The 20893-nt window shown below is 41.8% G+C and overlaps 1 protein-coding gene across 2 annotated transcripts; it reads right to left on the bottom strand.

Moving 5' to 3' along the window:
* Positions 1-16256: 16256 nt before the first annotated feature.
* Positions 16257-18873, bottom strand: LOC116306958 (equinin B). 2 transcript variants are annotated; one of them, XM_089027037.1, is made up of 4 exons: positions 18727-18873; positions 17437-17492; positions 16868-17084; positions 16257-16642 (listed from the first exon to the last, which is right to left on the bottom strand). In XM_089027037.1, the coding sequence occupies exons 3-4, from the start codon at positions 17066-17068 to the stop codon at positions 16583-16585; spliced, it is 261 nt and encodes an 86-aa protein (XP_088883163.1). In that variant the 5' UTR covers positions 17069-17084; positions 17437-17492; positions 18727-18873; the 3' UTR covers positions 16257-16582. The 2 variants fall into 2 exon arrangements, with proteins under 2 accessions (XP_088883163.1, XP_088883164.1); XM_089027038.1 differs by lacking the exon at positions 17437-17492 and having other exon boundaries at positions 18727-18850.
* Positions 18874-20893: the final 2020 nt, after the last annotated feature.

Below are 20893 nucleotides of genomic sequence, written 5' to 3' on the forward strand. Positions count from 1 at the left end.
TCATCAAGAACTTGGAGCTGCAGTACGAGACGGTACACAGCGAAGAGCTGGCTCGTAGCGCTGGCATGGAATACAGCGCTGGGAAGGCTTTCCTTTACGATCACGTCGTGATGTACAAGACCTTTAGCTTCACGAACAACGTCGAAGAGGTCATCAACCAAAGCATTAACCTACCCAGACGCAGCCTTACAGGATAATGTTGCTGTTCGCAAAGACATACACGGCAGGATTGCGTGACTCTGAGGCATTCTTTAATCCTAACATCACTAACGTAGGCGTTAGCATTAACGGAGTACCTAATAAGGTTTACTCACAAGGGATAAAGCCTGAGGACATGTACCGGGAAGTCGCGCGTAAGTTTGGCGATCAAATTAGTCCAAAGGAATTCTTTAAGGATAAGTACGCGCTGTGGATCGACATGCGCACGACAAACGACGAAGACCTACATGGTCAGGGATTGCGGCTGGTAAATACCCAGGACGGTATTACGTTGGAGATCAAGCGCACCAAACATGCCAGCGACACTACTAAGATCAACGCGTATATCTTCGTAGTCTCAGACGCGCAACTGAGCGTAGAAATGAATCAGCTAAAGAGCGTTGCGTATTGATGCGCTGCGCTCCCTCATCCAAAAAAAAAAAGAATGAAATATCCCTTACGTATATAATGCTTCGCGTATTTGAAAACAATGAAACTAAACTGCAATGCATAGTGCAAGGCGATAAACTTTATTTCAAAGCAAAGGAAGTGGCGGCTGCGTTGGGTTACGAGCGTCCAAAAGATGCAATTAAGGCGCATGTTTGCGATAAATACAAGGTAAAGCTTAGCGAACTTAGAGTGGAGGTGAATCGCCTCCCCTCTCATTCACAGCCTAATTCCCTGTACGTAACTGAATCTGGGTTGTATCAGTTGATATTTAGCTCTAAGATGCCAACGGCAGAGACATTCCAGGATTGGGTCTTAGAGGAAGTTCTCCCTACCCTCAGGAAAACAGGTAAATATGCAATGGACAAACGCTTTGACAGTCCTAACAAGTTGGTATTCAAAATAGAAAATGAATTTGACCTGCATAAGAAGGTCGTAAACTACATACGTCGATTCCACCCTATCCTACTGCTCGCACCAGGTCTTGGAGAACTACAGGACTCAGCTAGCAAAAGGATAGTATGTTGGCAGAAAGGGTATCAGGCGGGGGCAACCCGACATCTTAGTCCTTAATGCACATAAAAAACATAATGGGTTATGCCTGGAGTTGAAGACGCCTAAGGGTAACGGCGTATTATCCTCAAAACAAGAGGCGTTACTCACACAATACGAGGCAAATGGTTACCTAACCATGGTGTGCAACGATTACGACCTTATATGTAGGGAGATCGACCATTACGCGGAAGGCATTCGTGTACCTTGTCCTTGGTGTGTTAAGGCTTTTAAGACGCAGGAGGCGTTAAGGACTCACCAAAGAATATTTCATAGATATAATGATAGTTGAACAGACACACTGGCGTAATCTGACCGTTGGTCAAACTTACAAAATAAAAAATTATGTCATGTTTGAAGATATCAACCGATTGAGGTTAATCTTGATGCATGACAATGAAGAGTGCACTTTATGGGCACCTGACTGCGTGCGGTATGTCCTTCAAGGTGAGGAATACACACACGTAAGAAGTTATGGTAAAGTGAATGGTCGATGGAAGTTTGACATCGAACGCCGCACCGACGCTAATCCATTATGTGATTAGTCATCCTCATGGGCGGGTTAAGTATTGGTCTGCTATGTCGGACCTCATTTTTTCTGTCATGTAATTAGTATGGTAAATTAAGGCTCCTCCTGCGAACGCTGCGATGTAAGGTAACATCATATATTATTCATTTTTCCATGCTTTTCTTACAGCAAGGTAATGGTCTAAGGGCTTGGGTCCGTCGTACAGGCAACACCAAATATGTTGACCGCTACGTATACAGCCACATCGGTTGCAAATGCCGTCCCAGTGTTCCCTGTATTCCCATCTCACGCCCTCAACGTCGTCAAAGCATACGAAGGTCTGGTCTATTTCCTTCTTACGTCGCGTGAGCACCCGGGAGGTTTCGTGGGGACAACAACGTTCGGCTAAGTCTCCGTGGGTTTCACAGACGACATCTTCGAGGTGGTAACGACGACAGCGGTATTTATGCCAGTTCTCCTCGAAGTGAGGTTCATCGCAACGGAGACAACGGTCTTTGAGGCAGACTCTGTTCTCGCGGTGATATCGTAGGGCCTGTACAGTGGACAGTTCCTTACCGCAGTCACCGCAAAGGGTACTTACGGTCTTCTGACAGACTTTCTTGGAAAGATGGTATTGCAGTCGCTGCTTGCTACTAAAAGCTCTATCACATTGCACGCACTTCATTATATATACCTTATTTTTATTGTTATTTTGTTAAATGCTGCAAAGAGGTCTCAAGTAAGGATCTATCTTTTATTGTTATTTTGTTAAGCCCCCATTAAAAGATGAGGTATCATTCTTTCTCATTGTTGAAACCAGCAAAAAGATAATCATGTTAACCATTCTTCGATCGTGATGATTTAACAAAATAACAATAAAAGATAGATCCTTACTTGAGACCTCTTTGCAGCATTTAACAAAATAACGATAAAAAAAGAAAGACCTATGCTAATTCCTCTTGCTGGGGCTTAGTAAGATCTTCTTTGCGACCTCTTACTCTTCTCGAACGTCGTCTAAAGTCCTTTGTGCTTTAGTATCCGCGGGACACCAATGTCCAACGAAGTCTTCTTCAGAGAATACCTTATTACAGTGACAGCAGCTGTGTTTCTTACGAGGCGTCGGAGGGGTAACGATGATGCAGTCAGCAGGTAGTTCGCACGTAATGCAGTCCATATATCTATGGGGGATATCGAATGAAGTCCTTAATGGACTCCTTAGCCCAGCCCGCCATTGTCAAAAGCGCGCCAAACCGTTCTGCACGCTTCAGACCACACATTTCATCGTACAATTCCTGTACGCGCTCTTTTAACCGGTCTATCTCTTCCCTTTGCATTTCTATGGTGTCTCTTTTATCCTTTGCGTCGGCGGTAATCCTTCTTACTGCTTCCACTGGTTCCATCTATATATGAACCCAGATCACATGCCTTGTAACGCTCTGATAGTAGGACCCACCGGCTGCGGAAAGACCCAGTTCATCGTGGAGCAGCTATTAGGATCCTTTAGATACCGCTTTGACTACATAGTGCTGCTTTGTCCCACCTACGTGAATAACCGCACCTGGGAAGGCATAGGAGTGAAAGATGACGACTTCTTCGTAGATATCTTAGATCCTAACGAGTTATCCAGCCATTTGAAGTTCTGGCACAAGCAATTCCCTAAAGATACACAGACGCTCCTCATATTGGATGACATTGCCTGTGGGGACGACGTAAAAAGGCGCACCTCCGAATTAGTGAAGCTCGCCTTTAGCGGCAGACATGACAACATTAGCGTTTGGTTGCTTTCCCAGCAGCTTACCAGCGTCTCTAAGCCCTTTAGGGAAAACATAGGCTCTCTCGTAGTATTTTATACTCCGAGCAAGTCTGACCTGGAAACCATTTTAAGCGACTACGGCGGTGAGATAAGCAAGGAACAGCTGCACGAATACATGCGGCATTTAAAAACGCACCAACATTCCAAGATGATCTTCTCTTTGAGGTTTCCGTATGACGTTAACATATATGGACATTGAGCAGCTCATAGATGAAGTCCCCACACAGTTAGATGAAAGTAACCTCAAGGAACAACTTAACATTCTTGTGTCTTCTGGGAAGTGTAAAGAAATGATAGGCAAGGAACTTACCCATGAGCAGGTTAATAAGCTGTCAGAAGAGGAGGTTAAGAAGTTCCATAAGAGGTACGAGGCTGCCCTTGCAAGTAAGACCACGGACGCCGTAGCAGACTCCGCTATCCGACTTGCCACTAAATTGCTTGGACTTGCACTGCCCATAGACGACGTGGAGCAACTACAGAAGGACATAAGAGATGACTATGTCATATCCCAAGAACTTAAGATAACCTGTGGGTGGTTGTCTTTGAAGTGCGGTAAGTTAATGGCAGTCGCCTCTGCGGCTTTGCACGTAGCTCAGCATGTCGACTTGAAGGAGGTACTAGGTTCCTTCGGAACATCTTGGAAGGACTTCAAGAAGGACAGAGAAGTCGAAAAGGTCTTCCAGGCGGCACTTGCTGAGGTACCTAGTCAAGTACCTGCAAGTGACTTATCAAGTACTTAGTCAAGTCATTCGCGGGAATTACCCAGGTCGCCTCAAGTACCTAGTTAAGTACTTATCAATTCCTTCAAGTCCTTAGATATAAATGAGTGAAGCCGAATCGAAGGCGGAGGAAACCCCTCAAGTAGAGGAGCAACGAATCACCAAGGCTAAATCTCCAGGCAGAGTCGCTGCCGGAAAGAAGCTCGCGGAGATGAACAGGAAGAACAAAGCCAAAAAAGAAGAAAAGGTGGAGGAAGAGGAATCCTTTATTAATCCGGGATACGTCATTGGCGCGTTAGGAGTCGCTATAGCAGCAGGCAGCCTTTACTTACAATGGCGGGCAACGAAAAAGGTAGAACCACCAACGTATCACGCACCTGTGGAGGTTAGAAAAAGTAAGATCCCTGAAATGGAGTAGATTTATCACCACGTACCGTGGCGACCTAGATTTTCCTTCTCGCTTTGTAATATAATGTCGACCGCGTTGTTGAAAACTGTTGAAGAGGCAGCTATCATTACTTCCATCGTTGCGGGTATTGGTTGGGTAGGTAAGAAAGTGCTCAAAGAAGACTTTACTGAAGACCCAAGCAAGAGCTTCGCTAACTTTGCTAAGATGACCGCTGCCGTAGGCGGGGCTATCATGGTAAAGGATTACCTACGGAAGGAAAAGTACCTACCTAATGTATAATGGTTAGCTTAGTCGCAGGTGGAGTCATTGCAGCTTTAGCATTTACAGGGGCTAATTATGGTGGTCAATATTTGGATAGATTAGTTAGAGGCGACAAAAGCGGTGCCGCCGAAAGAAAGAGACACGACTTAGCGCTGGAGAAATATCAAAGGGACGTTGCAGCTTGGAATGAAAAAAGACAAGCTTACAGGGATTGGTTGGATAAGAACTACCAAGACAAAATGCAGGCAGACAAGAACTTCGAAAACACAGACTACGCCTTCAAACTTTATGCGCAAGCACACCCCGACTTTAGAATGAAAAAGCCTCAGTTCAAGAATTACTACCAGCCTTCTAAGAAACGAAAAGACAATGAATTGGTCTTTGTAGGAGTCGCAGGGCTGGCCGGAGGCGTGGCTTTGGCGTATCTAATATAATGATCGTCTTTTTGGAAAGCGACAAGAATGACTTTACCACGTATTTGAATCCTCCCATCAAAGCCTGTAAGGTTCGGTTGGTTAGTTGCTCTTTGTACAATTCTTGGTATAATTTAATTAATGGCTTTGTCATCGGAACTTCCGGCACCAAACCAAAAATACCAGATTCCCATTACACCCCCATAACACTGGCTAAGGAGCTAGCAAAGCATGGATATACTCTTACCACAGGATTACCCCATGAAATGACATTTAAGAAAAATAATGGGAGCGCTAATTTAAAGGACAGTTCATTGGTAGAACTCCTGGGCCTTACTAGTACCACAATAAATAGCGGCAATACATATGATGTGAAATGGAAAGTCGCATCCTCTTACGAAGTCTATTGCGACTTGGTTCATAGTTACAACAATGGAGAAAAGTCTTCTCTTATGTCCAAGTTTCTGCCCCAAGGTAATCCATTTGACCCAGTAGAATACACTCCCATTTCTTTGAGCTATGACTTGTCTAATTTGGTAGAAAGCATAAACATCACCATTAAAGTGGACGGAAAGACGGTGGATTTTAACGGACGTAAGATCAATCTTGTTTTGGAATTCATATAATGGGCCGCGTAGAGGACAAACTTAAAAGGATTTACTATGGGCCGGAAGGCTATTGGAGAGGAGCGTCAGCTATCAAGAAACTCGCGACCGCGGCCAGGGTATCAGACGAAACGGCTAAGAACTGGTTGAAAAAACAAACCCTCTGGCAGGTTTATCTTCCCGTGCCTAAGTACATTCCCAGGCCCAGCTTCACCGTAAATACCCCCAATGAAGTTCATCAGGCGGATTTGCTTTTCTTGCCGCACGATAAGGTGAGAAAGAAGACCTATAGGTACGCTTTGACCGTAGTCGATATCGCAAGCAGATACAAGGACGCCGAACCTATAACCAGCAAGGATTCTGGGGAAGTCGCAGAAGCCCTAGGTAGGGTTTATAAGCGCGTCTTGAAATGGCCTAAGCTGCTGCAAGTGGATGCGGGGACGGAGTTTATGGGCGTGGTTACCAAGACCCTGAAAGACCACGACACTAAGATTAGAAGAGCTAAAGCAGAGTACCACAGGGGTCAAAGCATTGTCGAAAGATTCAATAAGACCCTGGCCGAGCGTCTCTTTGGATACCAGTATTGGAAAGAGCTGGAAGATCCCTCCAAACGCAATAGGGAATGGACTCAGAGGCTCCCCCAGGTCGTCGCAGCTTCGAACAACGAGGCGGCCAGGGCTACGGGAATGAAACCCAGGGATGCCATAAAAAAGAAACACGTGGAACACAAGTCCTTCATCAGAAGTTCGAGGGCGGTCTTCCCCCATGAAAAGAAATTAGGTAATGTCACGGTTCGATATCTCTATGAGCCGGGTGAATTAGAAGGAGGATCCAAAAGAGCTACGGATCCTAATTGGTCTTTGGAAACTTACCAGATCCGAAGTGCGATAGCTAAGAAGGGTCAGCCCATCTTGTATTATCTTCATGATGGTCCCACGCGTGGGTTCGTCAAAGAAGAACTGCTTATCGTGTGATGTCCGAATGCTATCGTATGCACTCCGTCATCACACATCCATCGCTTACCGTCAAATGCAGACAGTGACACCTTCTCCTGCGTGACGTTATGTATCTGATGACCATAGCTGCGCAGGCTGTTCATCTTATGCCGCTGTTCCTTGCGTGTTCGTAATACGTTGAGGTAGGACTCGTGCGTAATGTCCTTCTTAACCACATACTTTTTTACGCCTTTAGCTTTCTTTTCTACGCCGTCTAACTTTAGCACGCTGTACATCTTTGGTTTCAGACCCACGTATTCCACGATGGGTTTTCCTAACATTTCGTCTTTCATCTTCCCAATTACCTTCTTATTCTTCGCAGAGTAAAGGAAGTGCTCCTTCGGGTAACCGCTGGTGTCGTACTCGTCTATGTCGGGGAGGCAGTCTTTGTAAACGTCTTCCGTTTGCACTTCTAGAATTAGGGAGTCGGTGTCTGTGTACAGGAGGCGACAGCGGTCTCCGTACTTTGGCTTAAGCTTATCGTAGTAGAACTCGTACATAAGCAGCTTCGATAGATCCAGCACCGTAAAGCCTGTGTAAACGGGCTTGTTTAGTAAGAGGTTTGCCTTTTTCATGTGAATCACGTAGAAGTTCAGCATTTCTACGTATCTAACGAAGCCTGGCTGTGACACGTATGCTTCTGCTTCCTCTTTGGTGCTGACTATTTTTACGCTTACGCGCTTGCGGATGTTCTCCATTGTCTTTCCGAACACGCTGTTGTTCATCAGTTTGAAGAGATTTTTCTCGAAGTCATTTTTCGCTGCGGTACGCTTTTGCGTGTTAAAGTCAATGTAGGGGCGCATCCAGGGTTCCTGCGTGAATTTTAGGACTCTGTGGATCTTCTCTACGCGCATTCCGTGTCGCACGTAGAACTGCAGGTTGCGGTAATGTACCACATACTTCTTCTTATCCATCAGGTTCATAGTTAGTTTCCTGTACGGTTTGTAACCAGGGCACATTTGCTTTTGCAGCGGACTTAGCTGCTTAAATGGTATCTCTATCGCTTCTGGTGCTAAGGGGAACTCATTGTGTTCGTCGTGCAGGCGCTCTGGGTACTCCAGATCCACTTCTAAGACGTAACCCTTGTCTTCCTCCTTTCCTACCTGCATGTAGAAGTCTATCGGCTTCACTGGATCCCATTCGAAGTCTCTCACAGGTAGGTACTGTGACATTGCCCAACCATAAAGGTTATTCGCATCCAGGTAGTAAATGTATGTGGTTGGTTTCTCTGGGTCGTGCTCTACTAAGGGGTTGTTTGCGCGGGCGTAACGTCGGCTGGGTCCGCATACGCCGCCACGAATACCGTCTTCCATAAACCGATACATGTCGTACTCCGTTAGGAGATCCAACTGCGCATTTGTCTTCTTTAACAAAGCACTCCAGCTGAGCCCAGGAACCGTGTAGAAATTAGCGGGATCCAATCCGTAATATTCCATAGCCATCTTTCTGAAGCTTTGGAAAACATCTGCGAGCAGCACTACGTCAGACCTTAGGTAGATGTCGTGGTAGTCACCCATGTTCTCACAGGAGTACTTTTCCCACACGTCTAACGCATGCTGGTACTCCTCATCCTTTATACCAGACTCGTTTAGGGTGCTGTAGAAGCGATCTTTGGGTGGTAGGGGTTCTTTGAATCGATCCCAGGAGTCCATGTATTCGTATGGGTAGACTCCTTTCCTTTCCGCGCCGTATTGACTGGAAATGGGAAAGTTGGTGTTATACTTTACGAGGTTTGCTAAGGAGTCCGCCATAAACTGCTGCGAATCTAAGAACTTTAGCTTACCCACAGTTACGGACATGTAGCGCTCTTTGTTGTTGGGTATGCATTTGACGTCGGAGCCGTCTGTTCCTTGTAGTAGCAAATGGGAGTCGTAACCGCGGAGGTTGTGAAAGAACACCGGAATCTCCATGTCTGGATTTACTTTGAAGTTTATATTGCATTTCCAATGAGCCGCTCCTCTGTATTTACCCGTGATGTGGCAGTGATCCCTAACCTTATCCACATAGAAATCCTCAACAAATGCTTTGTGACAGTGAATGCAGTGCGTGGAGGGCTTTCCCGGCTTCTCACCTTTCTTAGCATACTTCCCGCATTTAAAATGAGCTTCTCCTAGATACTTTCCATCTTCATCCCACGCTTTCTTGGCTCGTCTTCCAAACTGAAGAAGCGTATGTTGGCAAATGTAGCATTTTTTTGCCTTGTTAAAAGCCTCCTGGTTCTCTTTGGTAAATTCCATCTTCTTTGGACATCTTAATTGTTCTCTAATCTCTCCCTCCTCTTCTCGCAATGCTTCTAGAAACTCATTAGCTGCGTTCTTACCTCGGTAAATCACAGGAGGGTTTGCTTTACCGTCTGATCTGACTACTATGTAACCAAAGGAGCAGATCTCGTGTAATCCTACCTTATTCGTGGCGCCACGTTTCTGCTCTTCCTTAGTTATCAACGCTTCGAAGTCTGCATATATCACGTAAGGCACTTGCATCTGCTTTTGATGGTCTGCGTATGAAAGCTCTTTGTTGGTGGGCATCTGGATCCGTTGCGCCACTTCTTCGACTCCGCGGCAGATCTCATCGTGTTTCTTTAGGGTATTTAAGGATGTAAATGACAGCAAGCAGCAGTCACAGAAGTACTTTTTGCCTTTGTGCTTAGTATGTCTGTAGAATAGTCTGCTAATGTGTTTAACCCATGAGTAGTGTCCGCCGTGGTAGAATAAATGTACGCGCTCTCCTTTACTTTTTGACAGAACTAACGGTACTATCGTCTGCTCTCTGACTCCGTAAACGTTAATTGCTAGATCGTTTATTTCCTCAAATATGGGGATGTCTATCAACTGCATGGGAAATTCCACACCATCCCACTCTAAATCATCTGTGGGATACTTACTTGTCCTACAGGGATCCTTCTCTGCTGGATACAGTGCAGACCTGATTGCCCACATAAAGCATCGATTGTCTTCATTCTTCACGTTTACAATAGCCTTCTTCCTTTCTACCCACGTTGGTAGCGGTACGTAACTCCCCCCTCGTATGGGTACGTACCTGGCTATACTTATCTCTATTCCTTCAACCTCCTCTACTGTCCAACCCGATCCTTCTTTCGTGTAGTTAGACAGCGACTCCATTATTGCTTCTAAGGCTTCACTGAGTGACCTATCCAGATTCGTGGATTCTAATATCACTAACGACTTTGATCGCAACATTGCTGTCGTCATTACCTCGTCTTTTGACAAACTTACTTCTACCATTATGCTCGCTTTCAGGGCTCCTAATTCTTCTATACCTTTTCGGAGAGTCCTTTTAACCTTCCTTTCTGACTGACGCCAAAACTGTCTAACGTCAATCTCACCGTTACCGGGTATTGACACCGTGCTGAAGTTGCTTTGGGATTCCATCTATATAATAGGAAATATTTTATACCTAATACCAAGCACTTTTTAGGTCGTCGTAGTCGTACTCACAGTCCTGACAATGCCAAAACAATTTAACCTTAGTCTCAAACTTCTTACCACATCCACAATCATAACTGCTCATACACTTCGTCTTCATTTTCAAATGCTTTTTCAAATCCGCTTCTTTCTTAAAAGTTCTCTTACATTCTTCGCACTCCATATATAGACTAACATATTTGCGCTGTTGCCCCCAACCACACTTGGAGTGGGTTGTTTCCGTAGGTGGATTTTTGACGCGGGTCTTACCCCGTGTTGAGATTGCGCTGGAACCCCCATTCCCTATACTACTTAGCTGGCTCTGTTTACTTGTTCGGATTTTAGCTTTGGGAGCACTCCTAGAAACCTCAATTCACCACTATGAGTATCCAAAGTTGGAAACTCTAGGAAAGTCTGCCAATAACGTGCAAAATTGGTGTATCTGGAATGAATTCAGCAGGTTTCTCTTAACTTCAAAGATTCAATTCAAGCGCATCAATTCTCCATCTCATCTGAATATCTCAACTCCGGCCTTAAAGACCACCAAACATGGCTCTGTGCTCCTGGCCTTGCCTGATAAACTATTTTGGACAGACCTTACTATACACATGGATGTCCAGAGGAATCCTGGACCAGTGGTCGCTACGAATCGTTCGGGACTTATTCAGAATCCTACATTACGAAACCAAAATGCTCCTGCGATAATTAAATATTCAAGAACAGAAATTTCGTACTCAAGATCTAATGCTCCTGTTTCACCGGATCTGTTCCTAAATCTTATACCAACTGCCATACATCACAGCTTCTATAATCGAACATACCAGTTTTCATCAACTACTAGACCTATTCCTGTGCTTAATATCTCGCAAAGACGAAGGCAAAGTAGGACTCTTCAATGCAGTAATCGCTTGGCTGAACAAAGGGATCTTCAAAATCTCGTCCCTATTCAACACATTAATTCTAAGCCGACTAAAATCAAATTTGGAGCTTGGAATGCACAATCTATAAACAAGAAGTCCGTTTCAATTTGTGATTTGGTAATATCTAAACACCTAGACATCTTAGCAATTACTGAAACTTGGCTCTTTGCTGATTTTCATGGTAATAACACTATGGCTGAAATATTGAATACTCTGAAAGATTTCGAATTCCATCAGGTTCCTAGAATCGACAGACCTGGCGGTGGAGTTGGTATCTTACTGCGGAAGGGCTTCAAAGTCACAAAAAATGACTGTATTCCGCTTCCATCGATGGAATATATGGACTTGACTATTAGTCATGGTACATCTTCCATCCGTCTAGTAACCATCTATAGACCGCCCTCTTCGAAGAAAAACCGCTCAACTCCAGATACCTTTTTTAATGACTTTTCAACGCTACTTGAAACGCTCACTTTAGCTTCTGATTATTTATTGTTAAACGGTGACTTTAACTTTCATATGGATAAAGAAAATGATACTTCTGCGAACGCATTCAAGGATATATAGGAATGGGCTGGCCTGGAACAACATATTACAGCCCCAACGCATCGCAGCGGACACACTCTGGATCTTATTATTGACAGACAGCAAGATTCGAAATTCTCGGAATTCTCGGTTATAGATGATTTCCCGTCTGATCACAGCGCCGTGATCTGCTCTATAGCCTTCGCCAAACCAGCTGCCAGTAAATCACAATACAAACAACGCCGCCTGAGAGACATTGACATGGACGCATTTAAACAGGATATGCTTCAGTCATCTTTGCCAAGAAACGATAGCCACGACCCTGATCCTGAGGAATTAGCTGAGCTTTACAACTCAGAACTACGTACGGTACTTGACAAACACGCTCCGGAGCTTTGCCGTTCTATCACTCTCCGCCTTCACGCACCGTGGTATACCGCTGAATTACGTGACCTTAAACGCGAAAAACGCCGCTGGGAACGTGTCTATCGGAACTCTGGTTTGGAGGTACACAGACAAATATACCATGAACAATGTAGAAAATATACGTTATCAGTGGATCAACATAAAACTGAGTACTATAAATCTAAAATTGAGTCTGCTGATCAGAGACAGCTGTTCCGTTTAGTATGGCATGTTCAAGGTTAAACCAGTGCCTCCTCTCCCTTCATATACTTCAGCTTATGAGCTCACTGAAAGATTCAACACTTATTTTACCGACAAGATCGTCAAACTAAGACAGACATTACTTCCTACACCGATGTCTAAGCCGATCTTGAGCCCCAAGTTTCCTCTTAATTGCTCTCTAGCAAGATTTGACCAAGTCTCACCGGAATCGATACGTAAAATAGTCGAGAAGTCACCTTCCAAGTCATGCCCTTCCGATCCTATTCCAACACGAATATTAAAGACCTGTATTATGGAACTACTTCCTGTAATAACGACCTTAATAAACTCTTCATTTCAAAAGGGTGTTTTTCCAACTGCCTTCAAAGAGGGTCGTTTACATCCAAAAATCAAGAAAAACCTCATTAGATAAGGATGACTTCTCTAACTATCGGCCTATAACGAATCTTGCATTCTTGTCAAAAGTTCTTGAGCGTATCGCTTCTATTCAAGTACGTGATTATCTCTCAAGAAATCAACTCTATCCCAGATTACAATCAGCATATCAAGAATTCCACAGTACAGAAACGGCTCTCCTACGAGTTCACAACGATATTCTTAGAACGATCGACCAGAGGAAGGAAGTGATTCTTGTTCTTCTTGACCTGTCGGCTGCTTTCGACACCATCGACCACGACATACTCATCAACAGATTGAACAACAAATATGGCTTTACAGGAATAGTACTTCGATGGTTTGAGTCTTACATACGTGAGCGCTCTCAGAAAGTCGTACTTGGAAATACCGAGTCCAGTCCTCAGCTTATGAAGTCCGGCGTAGCTCAAGGTTCGGTGCTTGGCCCACTGCTGTTTATCTTATACTTTGCTCCTTTGGAAGATGTAATTAAATCTCATGGCCTTGACTGCATGATGTATGCTGACGACTCTCAGCTGTACATAACAATGAATCCTGATCATAGACATTCTGCTATAAACAATCTTGAACAATGTATTAATGACATTCAGTCCTTTTTCCTAGAAAATAGGCTTAGTAACAATCCTTCTAAGACTGAGATCGTTCATTTTTATTCTCGTTTTTCAAACCACGCTCCTATTTCTAGTATCAGTATTAGTCAACATTTCATATCAATTAATGCGGAAGCACGAAACCTCGGAGTTATTTTTGACAGACATCTTACTATGTCTAGTCATGTGAATAATCTATGCCGCACAGCCTCATTAGCAATTAGAAATATTGGTAGAATTAGGAAGTATCTTGATCAAACGAGCACAGAACGCCTAGTACATGCTTTTGTGACCTCTAAATTAGACTATTGCAATAGCGTCTTGCATGGTTTACCCACAAAGCAATTAAATAAGTTGCAGCGCTTGCAAAATTCAGCTGCCAGACTAATAACTAAAACTAAGCGCAGAGAACATATAACTCCTGTTTTACGCCAATTGCATTGGCTGCCTATTAAGCAAAGAATAACTTTTAAGGTCTTACTAATTACTTTTAAGATTATTAACGGTTATGCACCAACATATTTAAACAGTTTATTAGAATCTTATACACCTAAGCGCGCTTTACGCTCTGTTTCTAAGAAGCTATTGATAGTTCCTAAATCATTTACATCTACTTATGGCGATAGAGCATTCTCTATCGCTGCGCCTAAGCTCTGGAATAACCTACCAGAAATAATAAAAAATGCTGAGACTGTTAAACAGTTTAAATCTTTAGTTAAAACATATCTTTTCAAAGAAGCTTTTGACTGATCTATTGCGTCCTTACGAAATACAGATTATGCTATCTTATTGTGCTATATTAATTTTAACCCTATATTGTTTTAACCATACTTTTATATTAGCTATATATTAATTAATTTGTTTTAGATTATCATTATTATAACATTTTAGTCTAGTTATCTATATATATATATATATATATATATATAATAATAATTATTACGTCTTAATTATAGTTTATTTGTGATACACATTGTAAACGCATTGAGGCGTAGCGAAATGCGTCATAAAAGATGTAAATTAAATTAAATTAAATCTTACCTGACTGGCTCACTTTCCTTTCCAGCTCACTTATGCTGGCCTCTCTGAGAGTACGATTTTTAAAATCAGGAGACCGAACATCGTATACAAATAAGGATAATCCGGCCAGAGTTCAACCAATTTCTCTTCTTGTTGCAGTTCTACCACTGGCGCCGCCATGTTTGTTTTGATTTTGAGGTCATCACGTGACAAAACGGGCGCTTATGATTGGCTGTGGTGAAAAATCAGGCGAGCAAAACGTTCACGTCCTCCGCAAACGTTGCAATTTTCGTCATGCGAGTTCAAAATTTTCAAGCAAGAGAGAAAATTGACTCAGCGCCTCGCGAGAAGTTAAAACATTCGAAATCTACCCGCAAACGGTGAGTTTTCTGCCTCGTGTGCCAGTGAGAAAATTGCTCGCGAGGCAAATTGCTCACCGTGTGCGGCGGCCATTACTGCTCAAAGTCAACACATTGGATTGAGCAAAATATTTTCTTGTGTTACAACTTGACTTACGATCCCCCGATAACAATAACAAGATAACAATGTAAAGAAGATACAAAAATATAGGTATTACATTGCGTTTCTCTGCTGAAAAATCTTTTGATTTATGGCATCAACGCTTAGAGCAGTTGTCGTATGACTGTGACAAGCTCAGTGCCGTAAGCGTGACGTGCCGTGACCGTGATACTTTCTAGAATTTTAATTGGCTGATTTTTTTCACGCGCAATATGATTCGTCTAAAAGTGCCGTGATCATGTCGTGACCGTGTCCGCTCCGTGTTTATGCCGTGTTCCGGGTATTTGATTGGATGGAGAGTAAATTCTTGTGCAATGTGATTTGTCTGGCGTATCCCTTGCTGTGTCACGACCGTGTTCGTGTCGTGAACTTTTCACAGTAATACGAAAACTGCACTATTCCCAAGATGTCGCGACGACGTAAGGTGCAATCAAAAATTGTTGAAGATGTGCATTCTTAACTTTACTGTTGGTATTTGTGGATATTTTGATACTAAAATGAGACTACTAGGCCTAGATTTGAATAAATGTATCTGTAATAACCATGGAATATCTTAAAATGCATTGTGCACGGCGCAGATCATTCCGCAAATTGTCTTTGTTAACATCAATCTCGTACTCAGAGCCTGCGTTTCTTCTGGCCTGCGGCGAAGAACGAGGGCTCTGACATAATCCAAGTTTTGAGACCAGGATTTCTTGGACTTCCGGTATAAGAGCGCATTCGTTCAAAGACTTGCCAAAATTGAAAAAATATATCCCCATTTTTAATTTTTATTTTGATCAGAATTAAACGCAGAACTCTGCTTGAAAGCATGATTTTCATTGATTGTGTTTCACTTCCGGAAAATTGTTCATACGCCAAAAAATGGATTATGCCAGATCCCTCGTCCATCGCCGCAGGACAGAAGAAACGCAGGCTCTGTGTACGAGATGCCAAAAAATATCAACAGCGACACGAGTGAAAAACCTCTGCGCATGCCCTGAATCCGTATGCAAATTAGTCAAAACATATGAAATTTGACTTTCAAACATGCCTGATAAATTGGACGTCACAAAATACCAAAACTTAGTGTCCATGCTTGAAGCTTAAGACTAATTCTTTCATATTGTGTTTGTTAATACAGTATCTTGGTCTGACAAAAGTATGCTCTCGAACTTTTTGTATACTCGAAGAAAACAAACATTTATTTTTTCACTCAAACTCTTCAAAATTCCTAGAAAACATGCTGAAGAGCACGCATGCGCAAATGTTTTTCTCTAGTGCCATCAACAGCACGAGTATTCAATAAATGACCAATTAGATAACATCTCGTTTTTATTCGTATTTATTATTTATTCATCTTTTTTTTTTCCCTTTTTTTTGGATTTTTTCAATCCAGTTCCTTCGATGTTACTTTGTGTGATCCAAACCTGAATAGCTCAGACCTAAAGATTTAGTACCCAAACCCTTCAGATACATCCACACCAAAATTGGTCGAGGGAACTTGGAGGGGCATTTTATATTTTATCCGAGCCGTTTAAATTTATCGTTACACGTAAACTTTTTCCTTTTAGTTGCTGCCGGCAGGAACAGCATTTCTAAACTAGTTAGGGAGATTCCGGCGTCCGTACTTGTCCTCGTCGTCAGTAGTCGTTAAAGTTGTTTGGAAGGATCACCAATGTGTCGCTCTCATCATCAAGAGCCTGCAAAAAAAAAAAAAAAAACCACAATCATACATAAGGGAATAAAATAGTCGTCTTTCGATGCATACCGCTGTTGTTAGAAACGAAAACACGTTTAGCCTCGTTTATACAGACACCATTACTAATCGATAACGTTTCTAACCATTGTTAATGTTCAAGCTGCATGAAGTTGACATTAATTAAGCTAATTATTTTTTATAAAACTGGGTAGTCTTGTATAATTACCATTTGTTCGGGTTCATCTCCGCGTCGCATGCAGTACCCGAAACAGCGTCTTATGCATCTTCTCCGACACTGGGGATGTTTAGGGCACTTTTTTCTGCAATGCCCTAAGCATTTTCGCTGGCATTGGCCGCCCTCTGCTTGGTCCACCATGATCACAGCCATCAGCACGATACACAGCAGTACAAACACTTTAAGATTCATCCTTGATCAGCTTCTTCTAAATAAGAAAAGGAAAGCGAATGATTGGCGATGATTCTAGGATAAAGACATATGTGAATAGCTGTGCCCTTACTTAGTAGAACAGCTTAGAGGATGGTTTCAGTATTTGATCTGTGAAGTAGTTTCAAGGTGCAATCCGTGAGTTAGCTATGCCCTGACTTTCGGATCAGCCCAGAGGTTGTTTCAGGGTTCAATCTGGGAGTTAGCCATGCCCTGACTTTGATCAGCCCAGAGGTTGTTTCAAGGTTCAATCCGTGAGTTAGCCGTGCCCTGACTTTGATCAGCCCAGAGTTTGTTTCAAGGTTCAATCCGTGAGTTAGCATTGCCATAAATATTGAAAAGAATCTTACTTAGGATTGCTTGGATATTTCTCTTCTTCTGTTGCTTACTTTCCTCGAACGAGAGACTGAAAGCATAGATTGAACTCCAAGTCAAATTTGGTTGCACCTCAAAAATAAACCTTAATTGCTTAACTCTAGGTACTGACTTTTTTAAAACTATTTTCAAAAGGAAACCTCGTTAGTGATAGAGATGTCGCCTTTTAAATGGTTGACATATTGTTCTAGTCTTTGGTGTATAACCACAGTGCCCCAATGACAATAGGTATGGTTTTTGTTTCCATACCCCACATTTTTTAATTTCTATTTTTAAATCTTTGTAGTTTGAGAGTTTTTCTATTTGTTTTAGGGGCACATTTCGAGTTCTGCTGGGATTTACACGTTCGCTATCAAGGAACATCGTTTCTCTACTTTATTCTTGACTATAATTAGGATGACGTCTGCAGACGTCTGTGGTACGAAAAAAAATTCCTTTCTTTCTTCTCAGTTGTCAACATAAATAAATCATAAAGAATCAAGATGTTAGGAGTCCCTTCTTTGTTAAACAAAATGGATCTGTATCTCAATCTTCAATCATCAATGTTGTCGTTCACAAATCGTTTAAAATATTTTTTGAAAAATCTTTTTTTTTTCATGACGCGCCAAAGTAACTTGGTAATAACAAATTTTCTGCCAACATTTAGTTATTTTTAAGATAATAAAATTTCATAGATTTAAAGCCAAGACAATGCTAAAAACAGCTTTTTGAACAAGAAGCCCACACACATATTTGCAAAGGCACGCGAGGCCCTCGAAGTTGGAGGGTATTTTGGCTCTCTCAGAGGGCCATTTATTGACAATTTTGTTTTTCTCATTTTTCTCGGAAATAAAGCAATATTTCGAAAAACGAAGCATACCACGATTTGTGTTGACTATATGTTTACCTTATACTTGAATATGAGCGAAATTGATTTTTTCGGCTGTTGCCGCCAAATTTCGATTTTGTTTGATTTTTGCTGAAATCTTCTCTTAATCTTATTACTATTCTCTTTCTTTTTGCTTTATTTTTTCCTCCAAAATTATTTTAAGCTAATAATACTATTATTTTTTCCCTAGGTGAGCTTGTTAGTTCTTGGAGAGAGAACAATGAAAAATTGGTTAAATTGAAAAAAGATACTTATCCGTTAAAATAATTATATGTTACATAAGACTATAAGATGATTAATGATTAACAAAACTAGAAGATCCAACTCAATGATTCAACTCTACCTGGCCGGACAGTGTAGAGGAACTAGCGATTTCGTTCGTAAAAGAAAGACTTACCGTGCGATTAACTTCTTTTGTTTTCTCCTTTGTGATCACAAGTCGTAGAACTAACGAGAGATAGTTCCGAATGTCGACCCGCTAGACTATCGAAAGCAATATACTAGACAATGTTATATCGGGATCCAATCACAATAGACTACGTTAGATTAAATAATATATTTAATTTTTTTGGTCTTGCGTGCGGCGCTTATTTGAGAGTGGCTTTTGATCGCCCGCTAGACTATCGAAAACAACATGCTAGACAATGTTAGGGACTGTGCAATAATTATCGGGAAGTGAGGGGGGTTCTAAAATTCTCCAAATTGGGCTTAAATTAAAGCTAAACACCCCCTGTGCCAAACGTAAAAAAACTTCTCACCCCTTCCCCTTTTGAAATGAAATAACTATCAACCCTCCCGCATACATCGTCAACAACGCCAATCGAAAAAAAAGGACGCACACATTCCTCTACTTGCCTTCATATATTTACTTGTCCTATATCCCAATCTGCTACAAACAAAACCTGAAAGCTTTCATTAATTCGACTTCAAAATCACTCGAGCTATCATCAGCGGACGTAATTTCATCATCTTCTTCCTCGAGCTCTTCAGTTTCAAGTGTTCTAGATCCTCTAGCATGCGAAAGTAGACGTTCAACTAATTGTGCTTCGTCCCCAGATACTTTTTGACCTATTTGTTTGAGATACAGTTGCAGTTGCTTATTGGTAAGTTTTTCGACGTCTTCTTTGTTCTCCCAACATATGTCTGGTATACAGTTTCTTTCGCTTTTTCGTTTTTCTGACTTTAATTAAAGTAAGAAATTCAAGGTGCTGAACATATTCTATACATGTGCTTTCGACAATGTTTAGCATTGAGCATGCTTGCTATACAGCGTTTTTGTACGAAGAGGACAACTCTCTTTCAAGAACCATCTTCTTCACTTGAACACTAGAAAGCACGCTGTCTATCACCATCGCAGAGGTTGTACTGTTTTTAATATAAAGGATACTCAGTTTATACATTATATTTCAACACATATGGTTTTGAGGTTGCATCTGTGACAAGTTGTGTTCTTTATACAATAAAAAATATAACAATAAATGTTTATTTTAAATGCATTTATATGCATCTTTTCCATTTTATGGTGAACAAGATCCCAAATTAACTTATGACCCCCCTCTCCATATTTAAGCAATTAGCTTCTAATCCCCCTACCCTATACACTCCAATTTAACTTTTGACCCTCCCCCCCCCCCCCCCCACGATAATTATTGCACAGTCCCTTATATCGGAATCCATTCACAATAGACTACGTTAGATTACATAATGTATTTAAATTTTTTGGTCTTGGGTGTGACGCCTATTTGAGAGTGGGGTTTGATCGCCCGTTAGACTATCGAAAACAACATGCTAGACAATGTTATCTCGGGATCCAATCACACTAGACTACGTTAGATTTAATAATATATTAAAGTTCTAGTTCTTATTTATTTATTTTTGGTCGGGTGCAGCGCTTTTTTAAGAGTGGCGTTTGATATGTGGGGGAGCTTAAGGTATCAGGGTACCCCTAGCGACCATTGTGCATTCAACTCTTAATAGCGCAAAACTTTTTAATCAAAACCTTAACAAAGTATACATTTTCTGGAAGCTGAATAAATGAAAAAACTATTCCTTTTTTCCTTTTTGTAAAATATATTTATATTTATGTATAAATTTATATATTTATTTAAGTTAGAGCGAATTATTCAAATTTTTACCTAGGCATCTTCGCGGCGGTTCGATAGCAGCACGTAATGATCGGAAACCAATGCTTATTACCTTTCCAAGGTCACAAGACATCACTTGTGCAAAAGGGTGTCTCCGATTTTTGATTCATTGCCCCGTTGCTTTTTTATGCGCTCCTAAAGTTATGACGCTGCTATATCAGCTGTATCCGAGCCAAAATCCACGATAACTTTGGAAATAAACAAAAAATCAAGAATCGAAGACATATTTTTGAAGAACAACTATCCAAGATGACTTCCTCAAAATTTCAGTTAAATCGGTTAAATTCCCTTTGACAACGAACTCAAAATGTACGTGTAACTGAACGCAAAATCACTTCCGAGAAAAACGCAAAATCGTTTTTCAAGCCAAGAAGTGCATTTGTTGACATAAGGGGATTACGGACACCAAAATGTGTTCTC

Source organism: Actinia tenebrosa, unplaced genomic scaffold, assembly GCF_029948245.1.
Source record: "Actinia tenebrosa isolate PJP-AT-01 unplaced genomic scaffold, QUT_ActTen_1.0 PGA_scaffold10__47_contigs__length_13832649, whole genome shotgun sequence".
NCBI lineage: Eukaryota > Metazoa > Cnidaria > Anthozoa > Actiniaria > Actiniidae > Actinia > Actinia tenebrosa.